Here is a 14,347-nt window from a genome sequence, read left to right as displayed (position 1 = left end):
TTTCTGAGTTTATGCAGAATCCCAGCAAGTGAAGAAGACTGAGCAGAGATGAGGTTGTTGTCAGTACCTCCTGATGAGATCTCCCTATCAATAACCAGTCATCAAAGTAGGGAAAAACTGATGACCCCTGGTAATGGAAATGAGCTGCCACAACTGATAGCACCTTTCTAAATACCCTTGGCACTGTAACAAGGCCAAAAAGGAGCATCTTCTGTTGACAGTGGTTCAGACCTACAGGGAACCTCAGGAATCTTCTATGCGGAAGTAAGCAACTTTCACATTGACAGCTGTGAACCAGTTGCCATTGTTCAGTGAGGGATACTGGGGTGAGCCATTCTGAACCTCAATTTGTGGATACACACTGAACTTTCTGAGTCTAAGATGGGTCTCCATTCTCTCTTCTTTTTTGGGGATAAAGAAATATTTAGAATAAAAACCCTTTCCCTGGTGTTGAGGAGATACCAACTCTATGGCTTCTTGATGACAGAGGGAGTATACCTCTTGAATGAGCATTCTCTCTTGAAAGTGGTCCCTGAAGATGGATGAGGAAAGAGGTTTTGGAAGGTGAGGGGAGAAGAACTCTATGGTGTAGCTGGTATGAATTATGTTGAGAACCCATTTGTGTTTCATCTGCCAGGCTTGAGAGAATGGGGAGAGATGAGCCTGACAGCCACCAATTTGGGTACTGGGATCTTGGGTAGATGGATGCAGTAACTGGAGTGATTCGCAGCTCTCAAAGGTCTCCAAAAAAGGTGTTTCTTAGCAGGAGGTTGGGATTGGAAAGGAGAAGAGGGGGGAACACTGTGCTTGTTCTTCTGAGAGTGTTTCCTACCTTCCTCATGTCCCTGAGTGGAGGAGTCTTTAGCTCTACTCCTTTCAGCTCCAGAACTGGAGGTCATCATGCTTGGAGGAACACTTCTCAATGCTGCTGAATACTGCACATGGAGGCTTACCTAGCCTGGGTCAGAGTGGGGCCTCACTGCTTGATCCCCTAATCTTCTAAGCCTGTACTCATAGGTTTGACAGGTTTGGCTGGGAAAGTATTGGCGAATGCTGCTCTTCGAGAGAATGGAAGCTTCTACAAGGCATTAGAAGCCCTTTTGGAGGTCATCGCTCAGGAGGACTGCCTTGGTGCAGGAATCCCAGTTCTTGACTCCTGGGATCCTGGGCTCTCAGGCATATTACTCACTCCTTTGAGGGGGGCGTGGGGTGTGAGGGAAGAGGACCCTAAACTTACCCTAAGTTAGCTAAAACTAAGAAATTATCTAAAACTATAATGAACAAGTAAAGACTATTTACAGATAAAATGCTGAAGACGACACTGAAGGGTTCAGTCTCAGATCATGAACGGTAGAAAGGAACTGGAGTTGGGCTGCACAGCCCCTTATGCCCTAGAACAGGGCATGGGGAGGAGAATGGTGCAGGTGAAGACCAACCGATATTGCTAGCAAAAATCTTAAGAGTCTCTGGTGCATGGAGCGCATGTGAACCTATCCACCGTGGAATACAGATAGAGATCATCACTCAAAGAAGAAGAGACAGTTATCTGACCTGGAATATAAAACTCTTCCTAAATTCTCTCTACTAATTCACATAATCCCATTTCTTCAGGTGGCTAAAGTCAAACAGTGGATGCACGGCCAAAACTAAACACTTGCTAACATTTACAGCGTTTATATTTTTAAAAGTCCACTATTAAGTTTCACTGCAGTTTATTACAAACATTATTGGACAAATTCATCCCCACTATAACTCCTTATAGTATACAGCATGAAAACGAAGACAAGGTGCAAATGTTTTTAATACTCCCTCAAACAAACCTAGCCATATAGTATATTTTACAAATTCGAAAATTACGTGCTGAAGTTATAAGTTTGAACTTTTATTTTAATATCACTCATTTTGAATTTATATTTATATACGAAATTAACAGTATAACTGCCTTGATAGGATTATAATTGCAGAAATAATCAATTCTCTAAAATATCAGTTCTAAAATGGAACAGTACTTTTGCAGGATTACTTTATCAGAATAAAAAAAACTGCAATTCTTCCTCCATAAAATGCATTTTTTCTCCATGAACATTTTAGGAGAGCCAAAGTGCTAAATAATTCTGACTTCATCTTTTAATGAAAGTAGTATCTGTTTGAGACTATTATGTAATTTATTTGTTTTGAACATTTCAAATTGCATGTGTTGTTCTTATGAAGAGAAACAATACAAGCAATGTAAAATGTCCAAGACAAATAGATTACATAATATCAAGATACTATTTTCCATTGCTGTTTAAATATACTGTTTATATTTTTTAAATCAAACTATTAAAAACTCGAAACGTAAGAACGGCCAGACTGGCTCAGACCAAAGGTCCACCGAGCCCAGTATTCTGTCTTCCGACAGTGGCCAATGCAATGTGCCCTAAAGGGAATGAATGGAACAAGTAATCATCAAGTGATCCATTCCCTGAAACTCATTCTCAGCTTCTGGCGAACAGAGGCTAGGGACACCATCCCTGCCCATCCTGACTAATAGCCATTGATGGACACATCCTCCACGAATTTATCTAGTTCTTTTTTTAATCTGTTATATAGTCTTGGCCTTCATAACATCCCCTGGCAAAGAGTTCAACAGGTTGACTTAGCACTGTATGAAGAAATACTTCCTTTTGTTTGTTTTAAATCTGCTGCCTATTAATTTCGTTTGGTGACCCCCTAGTTGTTGTGTTATGACAAAGAGTAAATAACACTTCCTTATTTACCTTCTCCACACCAATCATGATTTTATAGACCTCAGTCACATCCCCCCATAGTTGTCTCTTTTCCAAGCTGATAAGTCCCAGTCTTATTAATTTCTCCTCATACGGAAGCCGTTCCATACCCTAATAATTCTTATGCCCTTTTCTAAACCTTTTCCAATTTGAATATATCTTTTTTGAGATGGAGCAACAACATCTGCATGCAGCATTCAAGATGTGGGCATACCATGGATTTATACAGAGGCAATATATCTTCTGTCTTATTATCTATCCCTTTCTTAATGATGCCCAACATTCTGTTCGCTTTTTTGACTGCCGCTGCACATTGAGTGGATGTTTTCAGAGAACTATCCACAATGATTCCAAGATCTCAGACCCATCATTTTATATGTATAGTTGGGATTATATTTTCTAATGTGTATTACTTTGCATTTATCAACATTGAATTTCATCTGCCATTTTGTTGCCCAGTCACCCAGTTTTGAGAGATCCTTTTGTAGTTCTTTGCAATCTGCCTGGCACCTAACTATCTTGAGTAATTTTGTATCATCTGCAAATTTTGCCACCTCACTGTTTACCCCTTTTTCCAGATCAGTTATGAATATGTTGAATAGGACTGGTCCCAATACAGGGACACCACTATTTACCACTCCCCATTCTGAAACTGACCATTTATTCCTAGCCTTTGTTTCCTATCTTTTAACCAATTACCAATTCCTGAGAGGACCTTCCCTCGTATCCCATGACATCTTACTTTGCTTAAGAGCCTTTGGTGAGTGCCCTTGTCAAAGGCTTTCTGAACATCTAAGTACGCTATTTCCACTGCATCCCCCTTGTCCACATGCTTGTTGATCCCCTCAAAGAATTCTAGTAGATTGGTGAGGTATGATTTCCCTTTACAAAAACCATGTTGACTATTTCCCAACAAATTATGTTCATCTACATGTCTGACAATTTTATTCTTTACTATAGTTTCAAACAGTTTGCCCTGTACTGAAGTCAGGCTTACAGGCCTGTAATTGCCAGGATCACCTCTGGAGCCCTTTTTAAAAATTGGCATCAGATTAGCTATCCTCCAGTCATTTGATACAGAAGCTGATTTAAATTATAGGTTACAAACTAGAGTTAGTAATTCTGCAATTTCACATTTGAGTTCCTTCAGAACTCTTGGGTGAATACCATCTGGTCCTGGTGACTTATTACTGTATAATTTATCAATTTGTTCCAAAACCTCCTCTAATGACACCTCAATCTGGGACAGTTCCACAGGTTTGTCACCTAAAGAGAATGGCTCAGGTTTGGGAATCTCCCTCACAGCCTCAGCTGTGAAGACCGAGCAAAGAATTCATGTGGTTTCTCTGCAATGGCCTTATCGTCCTTGAGAGCTCCTTTAGCATCTCGATCATCCAGTGGCCCCACTGGTTGTTTAGCAGGCTGCCTGCTTCTGAGGTACTTAGAAATGTTTTTGCTATTATTTTTTGAGTCTTTGGCTAGCTGTTCTTCAAATTCTTTTTTGACCTTCCCAATTATATTTTTTAGACTTCACTTGCCAGACTTTATGCTCCTTTCTATTTTCCTCACTAGGATTTAACTTCCACTTTTTAAAGGATGCCTTTTTGCTTCTCACTGCTTCTTTTACTTTGTTGTTTATCCATGGTGGCACTTTTTTGGTTCTCTTACTATGTTTTTTAATTTGGGTTATACATTTAAGTGGAACCTCTATTATGGTGTCTTTAAAAGTTTCCATGCAGCTTGCAGGGATTTTACTTTTGGCGCTGTACCTTTTAATTTCTGTTTAACTAACCTCCTCATTTTTGTGTAGTTCCCCTTTCTGAAATTAAATGCTACAGTGTTCTGCTGATGTGGATTTTTTCCCCACCACAGAGATGTTACATTTTATTATATTATGGTAACTATTACCGAAAGGTCCAGCTATATTCACCTCTTAGACCAGATCCTGTGTTCCACTTAGGAGAACACAGGATCTGGAATTGCCTCTCCTCTTGTGGGTTCCAGGACTAGATGCTCCAAGAAACAGTCATTTAAGGTGTCAAGAAACTTTATCTCTGCATCCCGTCCTGAAGTGACATGTACCCAGTCAATATGGGGATAGTTGAAATCCCCCATTTTTATTGAGTTTTTTATTTTAATAGCCTCTCTAATCTCCCTGAGCATTTCACAGTCACTATCACCATCCTGGTCAGGTGATCAGTAATATATCTCTACTGCTATATTCTTATTATTAGAGCATAGAATTACTATCCATAGAGACTCTATGGTACAGTTTCGTTCATTTAAGATTTTTACTTCATTTGATTTTATGCTTTCTTCCTCATATAGTGCCATTCCTCACCAGCACGACCTGTTCTGGCTTTCCAATATATTTTGTACCCTGGTATTACTGTGTCCCATTGATTATCCTCATTCCACCAAGTTTCTGTGTTATGCCTATTATATCGCTATCCTCATTTAATGTGAGGCACTCTAGTTCACCCATCTTATTATTTAGACTTCTAGCATTGGTATATAAGCACTTTAAAAACTTGTCACTTTTTAGCTGTCTGCTAATGTAATTGAATGGGACTTTTTTTTCTTTTTCATTTGACTGCTTCTCATCAGATCCTACCTGTATTTTATCATCTTCCATCCTCTCCTCCTTACAAGGACATGGAGAATCTCTATTAATAGATCCTCCTTTAAGGGATGTCTTTGTCCGAACCACGTGCTCCTCTGCACCTGTCGGCTTTCCCCCAGACCTTAGTTTAAAAACTGCTCCACAACTTTTTTTTAAAATCATAATAGACCAAAATCGTTATTGTAAGGCAATCTAGCCAGTTGAAAGAAGGTAAGACGAAAAATACAATTATTTGAATTACAATGAGGATAACATCTTCTAGAATTGTACTATGAAAATATTGATGACAAACAAAATGTTGAATGTATTACAGGGAGTTCCTGGTATATGTTGGGGTTGCGTTCCTGAAAAGGGCGACGGATACTGAAATGACGGATATGGGGGAATTTTTCCCCATAAGAAATAATTGGTCGCCCTGCTCTTCCTGACCCCTCTCCGCCCCACCTCTTCCCACCCAGTTCCGCCCCCTCCTCCAAGCACGCCCGATCCCCTCCCGCCCAGCGCCTCTTGAACGCCGGGGGAAGCACCCAAAGGAAAGCCACACGAAAGGTGATGTGACGGAGATGCAGTTCGGGACCGATGTGAATCGGAACACATTCTCCTATTGATGAGCAATGGATATGTGAAACGACGGATAAGGGGAGACATATACAGGGACCGCACGTATTAATAGATATCTATTTCTAAAATGCCCATCAGGGTAGTACCTGGGCACTCTCAGTACAATCTCAATTTAGGAGCCTAAAATTAGATACCTAAAAATTAAGCACCTAAATACACATTTTAGGCTCTTTAGTATTGGCTGGATCACCTAAGTCCCTACCTGAGCATCAACCTATGAATGTTACCATCATCATCATAGTTTAGTTAGGGGACTCAATCAGTGCTTGAGTGCTGAAACCTGTTATTCTGGTATGTAAATTTAAGTGCCCCCATTTGAGAAGCTATGTAATAGACCACAATAGCTTTGGTCTACCTTAACTTGACAGACAATATTATAAATTAATTACAACATAGGGTATGTTACTGGACTACTAGTGAATGCCTTGGGTGTATTTAAACCCTCTGCTTTCCACTACTGAAGAAGTGAACCAACAATCATCTAATGCAAATCACACCATAACTTAGTTATTAGAAAAACTGAAGAAAAATGAACAGTTTGGAATATTTATTAATGCACAATTATGGCATTTTCATAACTGATCATACAGTTTTGATGTTGCAGTCTTAACTTATGCACTTATTGAGAAACTGAAAATTATAGTCTTCCCTACAATTATAACCTGGCCATATTGGCTAAATTTACGGCTCATGCTATTGGTGGAGCTGGTAGCACTAACTATTAACATTGCCTGGCACTTCCCCTTATAAGGCCCTATTTTCAGTTACTTATAACTTTGTTAAACTAACTGCCTGAGCTGAAATTTTCTATATTGGGGTGTCTATTTTAGGCTGAAATCCCCCCCCCGCCCAATTTCAGCCAACATGCTTCAAGTGTTGCCAAGAATGAGGCTAGGGACAAATACATTGTTTTGCCCATGTTAAAAAATTCCGGCTATCTTTTTTTTTTTTTTTTTTTTAAAACCTCTCATGCCCCCATACTTTGAAGCAGGAACTAGAAATTTGACAGGGGATGTCTTTTGCTGTCCCTGTGAAAATCAACTCAAATTTGACCAAGTTATAAGCCTTTGAAAAACTGCAGTGTACACATGCTAGTTTAACAGCAAAAATCTCAGAAGAGTTCATCCACACTGGGCATGCTCCAGCCTGGGGCCAAGCAAGACTTTCCCTGAAATTGCTGCTCTGGGTCATGCTAGGTGCAGGTCCCAGCAACGGAACTGAAACCAGGGAGACTATCTTTCCTGTTCTCTAAATGTCTCCCTCGCAGTAGGAGGAAGGAGCTGACTGATTCAAATGTAGGGAGGACAAGAGAAAGACCTTTGAGAGCAGAAGAGTAGACTGGGACATGGAGTGTAGAGTGGCTGGAACCCTGGGACTGGCAGTGGAAGGGAAGAGGGAAACTTGGATATTGAGGGGAGACTGGGATTGGCTGGGCAAGGAGATTGGGATTGGGAGTCCAGAAGGGAAGACTAGGACTGGCCCACTGAGGAGCCTGGGATTGGAGTGAGCAATGAGAGGTGACAAGGAGACATGTTGGGGAAGATTGGGCAGAAAGGGTCAAGCTTGGAGGGGGGAGATGGCAGAAGGCTTTGTGACCAGTACAGTACACTCCCCTCCAAGGCCTGCAATGGAACACAAGATTCCTGAGTCTCACTCTTCCATTGCTGTCAGAAAATATTTGTGAAAGCCATGGACAAACTATATCATCCCTCTCTAGTATTGATTGCTAGAGGTCTGTGCGGTTGATCTAAAGGTTCCAACCCTGCTGATGAACCATGTGGGTGTCAATATGATGTCACATGATGGAATTTCTGTTTTTTCAATTTGTTTTTTAAAAGCGTAGGAAATTACACACAAAAACTTGATTCAAAGAACATTAAGGTTCTAAAGTCAAGCACTGAAAAGCAACAAATGCCTAATTAAGGCACGTGTGCAACCTTAATTTGGCCTTGTATATATGAATTATGATACAGTCTTTAATTACAAGACCACTTAATATTTTCTGCACAGGACCCCTGCCTTATTTAGTGGACAGTATGGACCTGCTCTGGGAATGAATTGGGGCTGTGTAGCGAAGGAGACCGTTGTCTGTAGGACCCCGCCTCATTTGTTGCAAAAGCTGGAATTGTATGTAGTGAATGAGACAGTGGATTACAGGAAGAGAAAGGATGATCTCATAATTAAGGCAGTAGAATACTGCCTTGGGGAACTAGATTTTATCCTTACTTGTAACACACAGTGCCTATGCGATGCTGGGCTAATCACTAAAACCAAACTTGTATGTTCTTCATCTTGTGGGTGCCTGACTTGAGACTGTGGAGTCTGATTTGCAGAAGTATCAAGCACTCACAGCTGCAACTGAAGTCAATGAGACTGTGTTTTTAACTTACATAGTGCTATACAATGCCCAGAACTTTGAAAAACCTGGTTCTAGGCATCTCAGAATGGGTACCCAAAATGAGGGGACACTTTTGGTCTTAATCTCTCTGTGCCTCAGCTTTCCATCTGTAAAAGGGGGATAATAATACACCATCTCACAGGAATGTTGTGAAACTAAATTAATGTTTGGTTTCAGAGTAGCAGCCATGTTAGTCTGTATTCGCAAAAAGAAAAGGAGGACTTGTGGCACCTTAGAGACTAACCAATTTATTTGAGCATAAGCTTTTGTAGCCACTGAATGCATCCGATGAAGTGAGCTGTAGCTCACGAAAGCTTATGCTCAAATAAATTTGTTAGTCTCTAAGGTGCCACAAGTCCTCCTTTTCTTTTTTTGAATTAATGTTTGTGAACCAATCAGATACTATTGTGATGAGCATCATAGAAAAAAGCCAATGAGAAATTAAAAATTCTGTCTTCAGATTAGGCTTTGAATAGTGTGTAGTAAACAAGGCATGGGGCCACTTATTGAACAATGAGGAGAAAACAAAATATTGAAGAACCACTTATTAAGCATGCACTGAAAGAGATAGTCCTATGGAAAAAATAACGTGATCATGTAATACATAGACGGTATCATAATACATATGCACAAGGGAACCGAATTAATAATGCACAGGCAACCGTAATTCTGGCATTTCCTAACTTTTGAGTGCTTGATTTTGCAATGTTAATTATGTTCATTTAACATGGATTTTTTTGTGTGTTCCGTATTAAGTATTAATGATAACACCATATAGTAATACAAACTGCTACATACATGAAAGGTGGTAGGCTGAGTCATGGTTGTTATGGAAACTGTAACTTTGAATTTCCTGACATTTGTATAACCACAGCATTTCACCAATGCACATTTTTGCATTTAATATTCTCTAATGTTTCCATATGTACAAATATGAGCAAGGTCTCTACTTTTAACTGATTTTTTCAAAAGATCTTTAAAGTTGTTCATTGAGTCATTTTCCTAGTGCTAGAAATTTTGCTTCAGGAACAACTAATGGCAAATAACTGAAATGTTGTCAAAGGCATTTTTATGTTTGCAGCATGCACTCATACAAAAAACCCACCGACATGTTTCAGGATGGTGCTGAAAGGATAGCATTGTCTCACTGGCACCATCAATATTGCTCATGAAAGACCACATGGATAGAGAACAAGAAAAGCTTACACCTTAAAAGGCGTTAAAGACAAGTACAGCAGAAACCTGTTTATCCGATTTCATTATCCAGCTCTCCGTATTAACCGAACAACTAGTGCACACACAGGAGTATGGGAAATTGACGTCACCTCCCTGGCAACACTACTGTAACCATCCTGTCTTTTCAGCCTTGTAAAATGACTGCGACTACTAAGCGAAATCATGTAGTACTATCACTGGATGCTAAAATAGAGAGTATTAATAAAATAAAGGCCAGTCACTGGCAAAAAACAGCCCAAGATTATAACATTGGAAAAAGCATAGTATCGCAAACTGTCAATTTTTTCCCAGCCATTATAAATATGAGTGTTGCTGTACTTACCGTTGTCCTGTATACAATACTATATGTTAATTTCATACTTTATGCATATTACATATTGTTATTCTTGTTAGTTACCATGAGTATTGGGGTTGCTGCAACTTAAAATGATCATGTCTGCATTTTTAAAAACTGGCACTGTTTATTAATAATGGTTTGTATTTGCTGTAAAGAAGGGGGCTATGTTTTAATGCTTAAGTTTATCATTTCTGCATTTTTAGAAACCGGTACTCTTTACTAGAAGTAATGGTTCGTGTAAGCTGTAAATAAAGATGACAACTTTTCAGAGAGGGATCAGCTAGTTTAAAAGCAATTCCGCATCTTAAAACAACATTTTGAAAGCTCTTTGTCCACTTTCCTGATTATCCGAATTTTTGATTATCTGATCTAATTGGAACCAGGGCCAGATCGGATAAACGGGGCTCTACTGTAATTATTTGATTCCTTTAAGCCTGTACTTATTGTTTTGAAGACATGAATTGTAAGCCTATAGTACTTTAAATTCCTGTTCAGATACAAGCCAACAGTTTGTCAGTGCGACAACAAGTAAACAATAGCACACTACAACCCTGCCAACTTCTGTATCTTTTTATAGCTGTCTAGGTCTTCTTCCTCTAAACTCAATTTACTTCTCCTCTTTTCTTCCATATTTTTTTTCCTCTTCTCATATTTTATATTGCTCAAAATCTCTCACCTAGTTTTGTAAAATCTTAAATAAAGTCCAAAAAAACAGATAAAACCAAATATAGTTCAAATATACATCATTTGTTATATTGTATAATAAAAGATTTGCATATGGCAGCCAGTCTGGTTACACTAAACATAGCTGGGATTAGGGAATTCTGAAAAGCTTGCCAGCAATGACAAAATATACTGAACTTATCTGAAGTAACCCTTTCCATACCAATTTGGTGCTGTGTGAAAAAAAAATGCTTGTCACAAAGTCATATAGTATTTGTTCAGAATACTTTTGACTTACTAATATGCAATGAATGATTTTGGGTGTAAATTTCAAATCTACACTTGAAAATTCATATGGGTGTGCTAGCATTTTCAAAGATTGCTGGTGTATCAGAAAATGCATACATACAAACCCCCAAATTACAAAGTTATAAAACTGTAGAATTCATAACCTGCATAAAATAAGGAATTCAGAAACTAGGTGCTCCATTTCTGCAGATCTCCTAAGCTCCTCAGGACTGAAGCTAGGATCCTTTGTTCCTCCTAATAATTGTAAAGCAGCTCCTTCTTGTGCGGACTTTTGCAGGAGTCTAGCTTCAGCCCTGCAGAGCTGAGGTGCTCCAGAGGAATGGTGCATTAGTCAGTGCAGTCCAGAGTTTTGGTTCATTAGATTTCACAAAAAACAGTATTGCAGTATATATAATTTCTTTCTCTCTTCCTCTTTCCCCCAGGACACACACAAGGACAGACATACAGTAAAATGAAGAGGCAAATTATCTGGATATAAAACACACTGTAATAGTTAGAAGCTGCCACTGGGTTTTTATGCTACCACCGTCTACGCTTCCCCTTATAAGAAAGCTGAGCCTAAACTGTCATAGGTGCTGCCACAGGATTTCAGAAGCCTCCTGTTGCAGGATCAGAAAGACATGCATTCCATATAGGCTGCAGGTTAATAACTAACAACCAAATCCTGACACAGCCAAGATTCCGACTGATGTCAAGGATACTTCTGGGAGTGAAATGAGAGTCTCTTGGTAGACAAGAGGACCTCATGATTTTAATTAATTTGTAAATGAATAAGCATCTGCTTACTTTCTGTTCCTCTTCCTGGCTCGGTTGTAGGCTTCCAGACCTTCTGTTAGTGTCTTCAACTTCTCAGGCTCCACCTGAGTAAAGGTATGAACATCAAACTACATTACCCAGACCGGCAATTATTAAATGCTACTTTTACTTTACTGCTGGACATGCGGTTGTTTAGGCTATGGAGACTAATTTTCACTGCATCCACAAAACATTTCTGTTCCCACCAAAAGAAGAAAAGTAATATTTTTACAATTCCTCTGTATGCTCATACCAATGGCAATAAAAATGCAAATAATCATGGCACAGTCCTAAAATATTAGAATTAGGGACTAAAATTAGAATGTTACTTTAAAAAATTTAATCCTTTTTGCTTAATACCATAAACAATATAAACATTGTCTTTGCCAGAGGATGTTGTGAAGGCCAAGACTATAATAGGGTTAAAAAAAGAACTAGATAAAATCATGGAGGATAGGGCCATCAGTGGCTATTAGGCAGGATGGGCAGGGATGGTGTCCTTAGCCTCTGTTTGCCAGAAGCTGGAAATGGGCAATAGGGGATGGATCACTTGATGATTACCTGTTCTGTTCACTCCCTCTGTGGCACCTGGCATTGGCCACTGTTGGAAGACAGGATACTGGGCTAGATGGACCTTTGGTCTGACCCAGCAAGGCCATTCTTATGTTTTTACTGTTGTCAAAGTCTCACAGATCCTAATTCTGACTGCACACACATTTAACTCTTATTGAAGTTCGCTGTGCTTCATAACAACCTTTTATGTACTCTTATTACAATATAATATATTTTAATATGTGCCATCAACCTTTTTTAAAAAAACCTGTTACCTACCTTTCATAACTGTTGTTCTGAGACACGTGTTGCTCATGTCCATTCCATTCTAGGTGTGCGCGCACCCATGTGCACAGTTGTTGGAGATTTTTGCATTTGCAGTATCCGTAGTGTTGGTTGTGACTCCCTCTTGAGTGCCGTGTTCATGCGTCAGTATATTAGGCGCTGCCGGCCCTGCGCCCTCTCAGTTCCTTCTTGCAGGGAATTCCGACAGAGGGGCAGGAGGGCGGGTAACGGAATGGACATGAGCAACACATCTTGAAAAACAAGTTACTAAAGGTAGGTAACTGTTTTTTCTTCTTCTTCGAGTGCTTGCTCACGTCAATTCCATTCTAGGTGACTCAAAAGCAGCATCCATGGAGGTGGGCTCAGAGTTCACGGTCATGCAGCTTGCAATACTGCTCTACCAAAGCCAGCATCATCTTGGACCTGCTGGGTAAGCGCATAATGCGATGTAAATCTGTGGATGGATGACCAGGTAGCAGCCTAGCATATGTCCTTGTGCTCTGGTTGATGGGCAATTACAATCGCCAGAGGAAGCACCTTGGCCTGGTCATAGCAGCAGCGGATACAGGCAGTAATCCAAGATGAGATTCTCTGAGTCGACACTGGATGACCTTTCATTCTGTTGGCCACTGCGACTAACAACTGCGTTGCCTTACTAAAGGCTTGGTCCTCTCTATGTGGAAGGCTAATGCCCTTCTGATGTCCAGAGAATGCAACCTGCGATACTCCTCTGACTTATGAGGTTTAGGGAAGAAGACAGGTAAGAATATGTCCTGGCTCATATGAAACTGTGAAACAACCTTGGGTAGGAAGGTCAGGTGCCGTCGCAGTTGGACCTTGTCCTTGTAAAACACCGTGTAGGGTGGCTTTGAGGTAAGTGCCCTAATCTCAGAGACCCTGTGAGCATATGTTATTGCAACCAAGAAAGCGACCTTCAAGGAGAGGCGAAGGGAGCACGAAGCCAGAGGCTCAAAGGGGGGCCCCATGATCCATGACAGCACAAGATTCAGGTCCCACGGAGCAACAGAGTCCCTGACGTGAGGGCAGAGGTGCTCTAGGGCCTTGAGGAACCTGGCAGTAATGTCCTGGGCGAAAACTGACCTGCCCTCGCGCAGGGGACGGAAGGCCAAAATAGCAGCCAAGTGGACCTTAACAGATGAAAGGGACAAACCCTGGATCTTAAGATGTAGGAGATAATCCAGGATTAACTGCAGTGAGGCCTGCTCAGGTTGAATACCTTCATCTGAAGTCCAGCATGTAAACCGTTTCCTTTTGCCCAGGTAGGTCGCTCTGGTTGAGGGTTTTCTGCTGCCTAGCAGGACGTGCTGGACACTGGCCGAACACTCCCACTCATCTGCATTCAACCATGCAGCAGCCAAGCCGTCAGGTGCAGTGCTGTCAGGTTCGGATGCAGCAGTCTGCCATGGTTCCGAGACAACAGGTCCAGCCAGAGCAGTAGCTGTAATGGGGCGGCCACTGAGAGGTCCAGCAGCGTGCCGAACCAGTTCTGTTGCGGCCAAGCCAGCGCTATGAGGATTACCTTCGCTCTGTCCTGCTTGATCTTCACGAGGATTCTGTAGATTAATGGCACTGGAGGGAAGGCATACATCAGGGGTCCTGACGACAGGAGTAAAAAAGTGTCCAACAGGGAGCCTCTGTCAATCCCTCAAATCGAACAGAAAGCGTGGCACTTCCTGTTCTGTCTGGATGCAAACAAGTCCACCCAGGGAATCCCCCACCTCTGGAAGATTAGGCTGACC

General features: G+C 40.8%; 1 protein-coding gene across 19 annotated transcripts in view; it reads right to left on the bottom strand.

Annotated features, from left to right (window-relative positions):
* Positions 1-14,347, bottom strand: part of MBD5 (methyl-CpG binding domain protein 5) — a 248,204-nt gene that overhangs the window by 17,740 nt on the left and 216,117 nt on the right. For 18 of the 19 annotated variants that reach the window (XR_006284870.1, XM_043525239.1, XM_043525240.1 and 15 more), the window contains one exon: positions 11,742-11,815. The exons of the other annotated variant lie outside the window; for it this stretch is intronic. Coding sequence is in view for 17 of the 18 variants with exons in the window: in XM_043525239.1 (XP_043381174.1) it covers positions 11,742-11,815 (74 nt within the window). In the remaining variant the exon portion in view is untranslated. The remainder of the gene's footprint in view (positions 1-11,741; positions 11,816-14,347) is intronic. 19 annotated transcript variants of the gene reach the window in all.

The sequence above is a fragment of the Chelonia mydas genome, chromosome 11 (assembly GCF_015237465.2).
Source record: "Chelonia mydas isolate rCheMyd1 chromosome 11, rCheMyd1.pri.v2, whole genome shotgun sequence".
NCBI lineage: Eukaryota > Metazoa > Chordata > Testudines > Cheloniidae > Chelonia > Chelonia mydas.
Note: the sequence above shows the minus strand (reverse complement) of the source record. Positions and strands in the feature narration are given on the sequence as shown.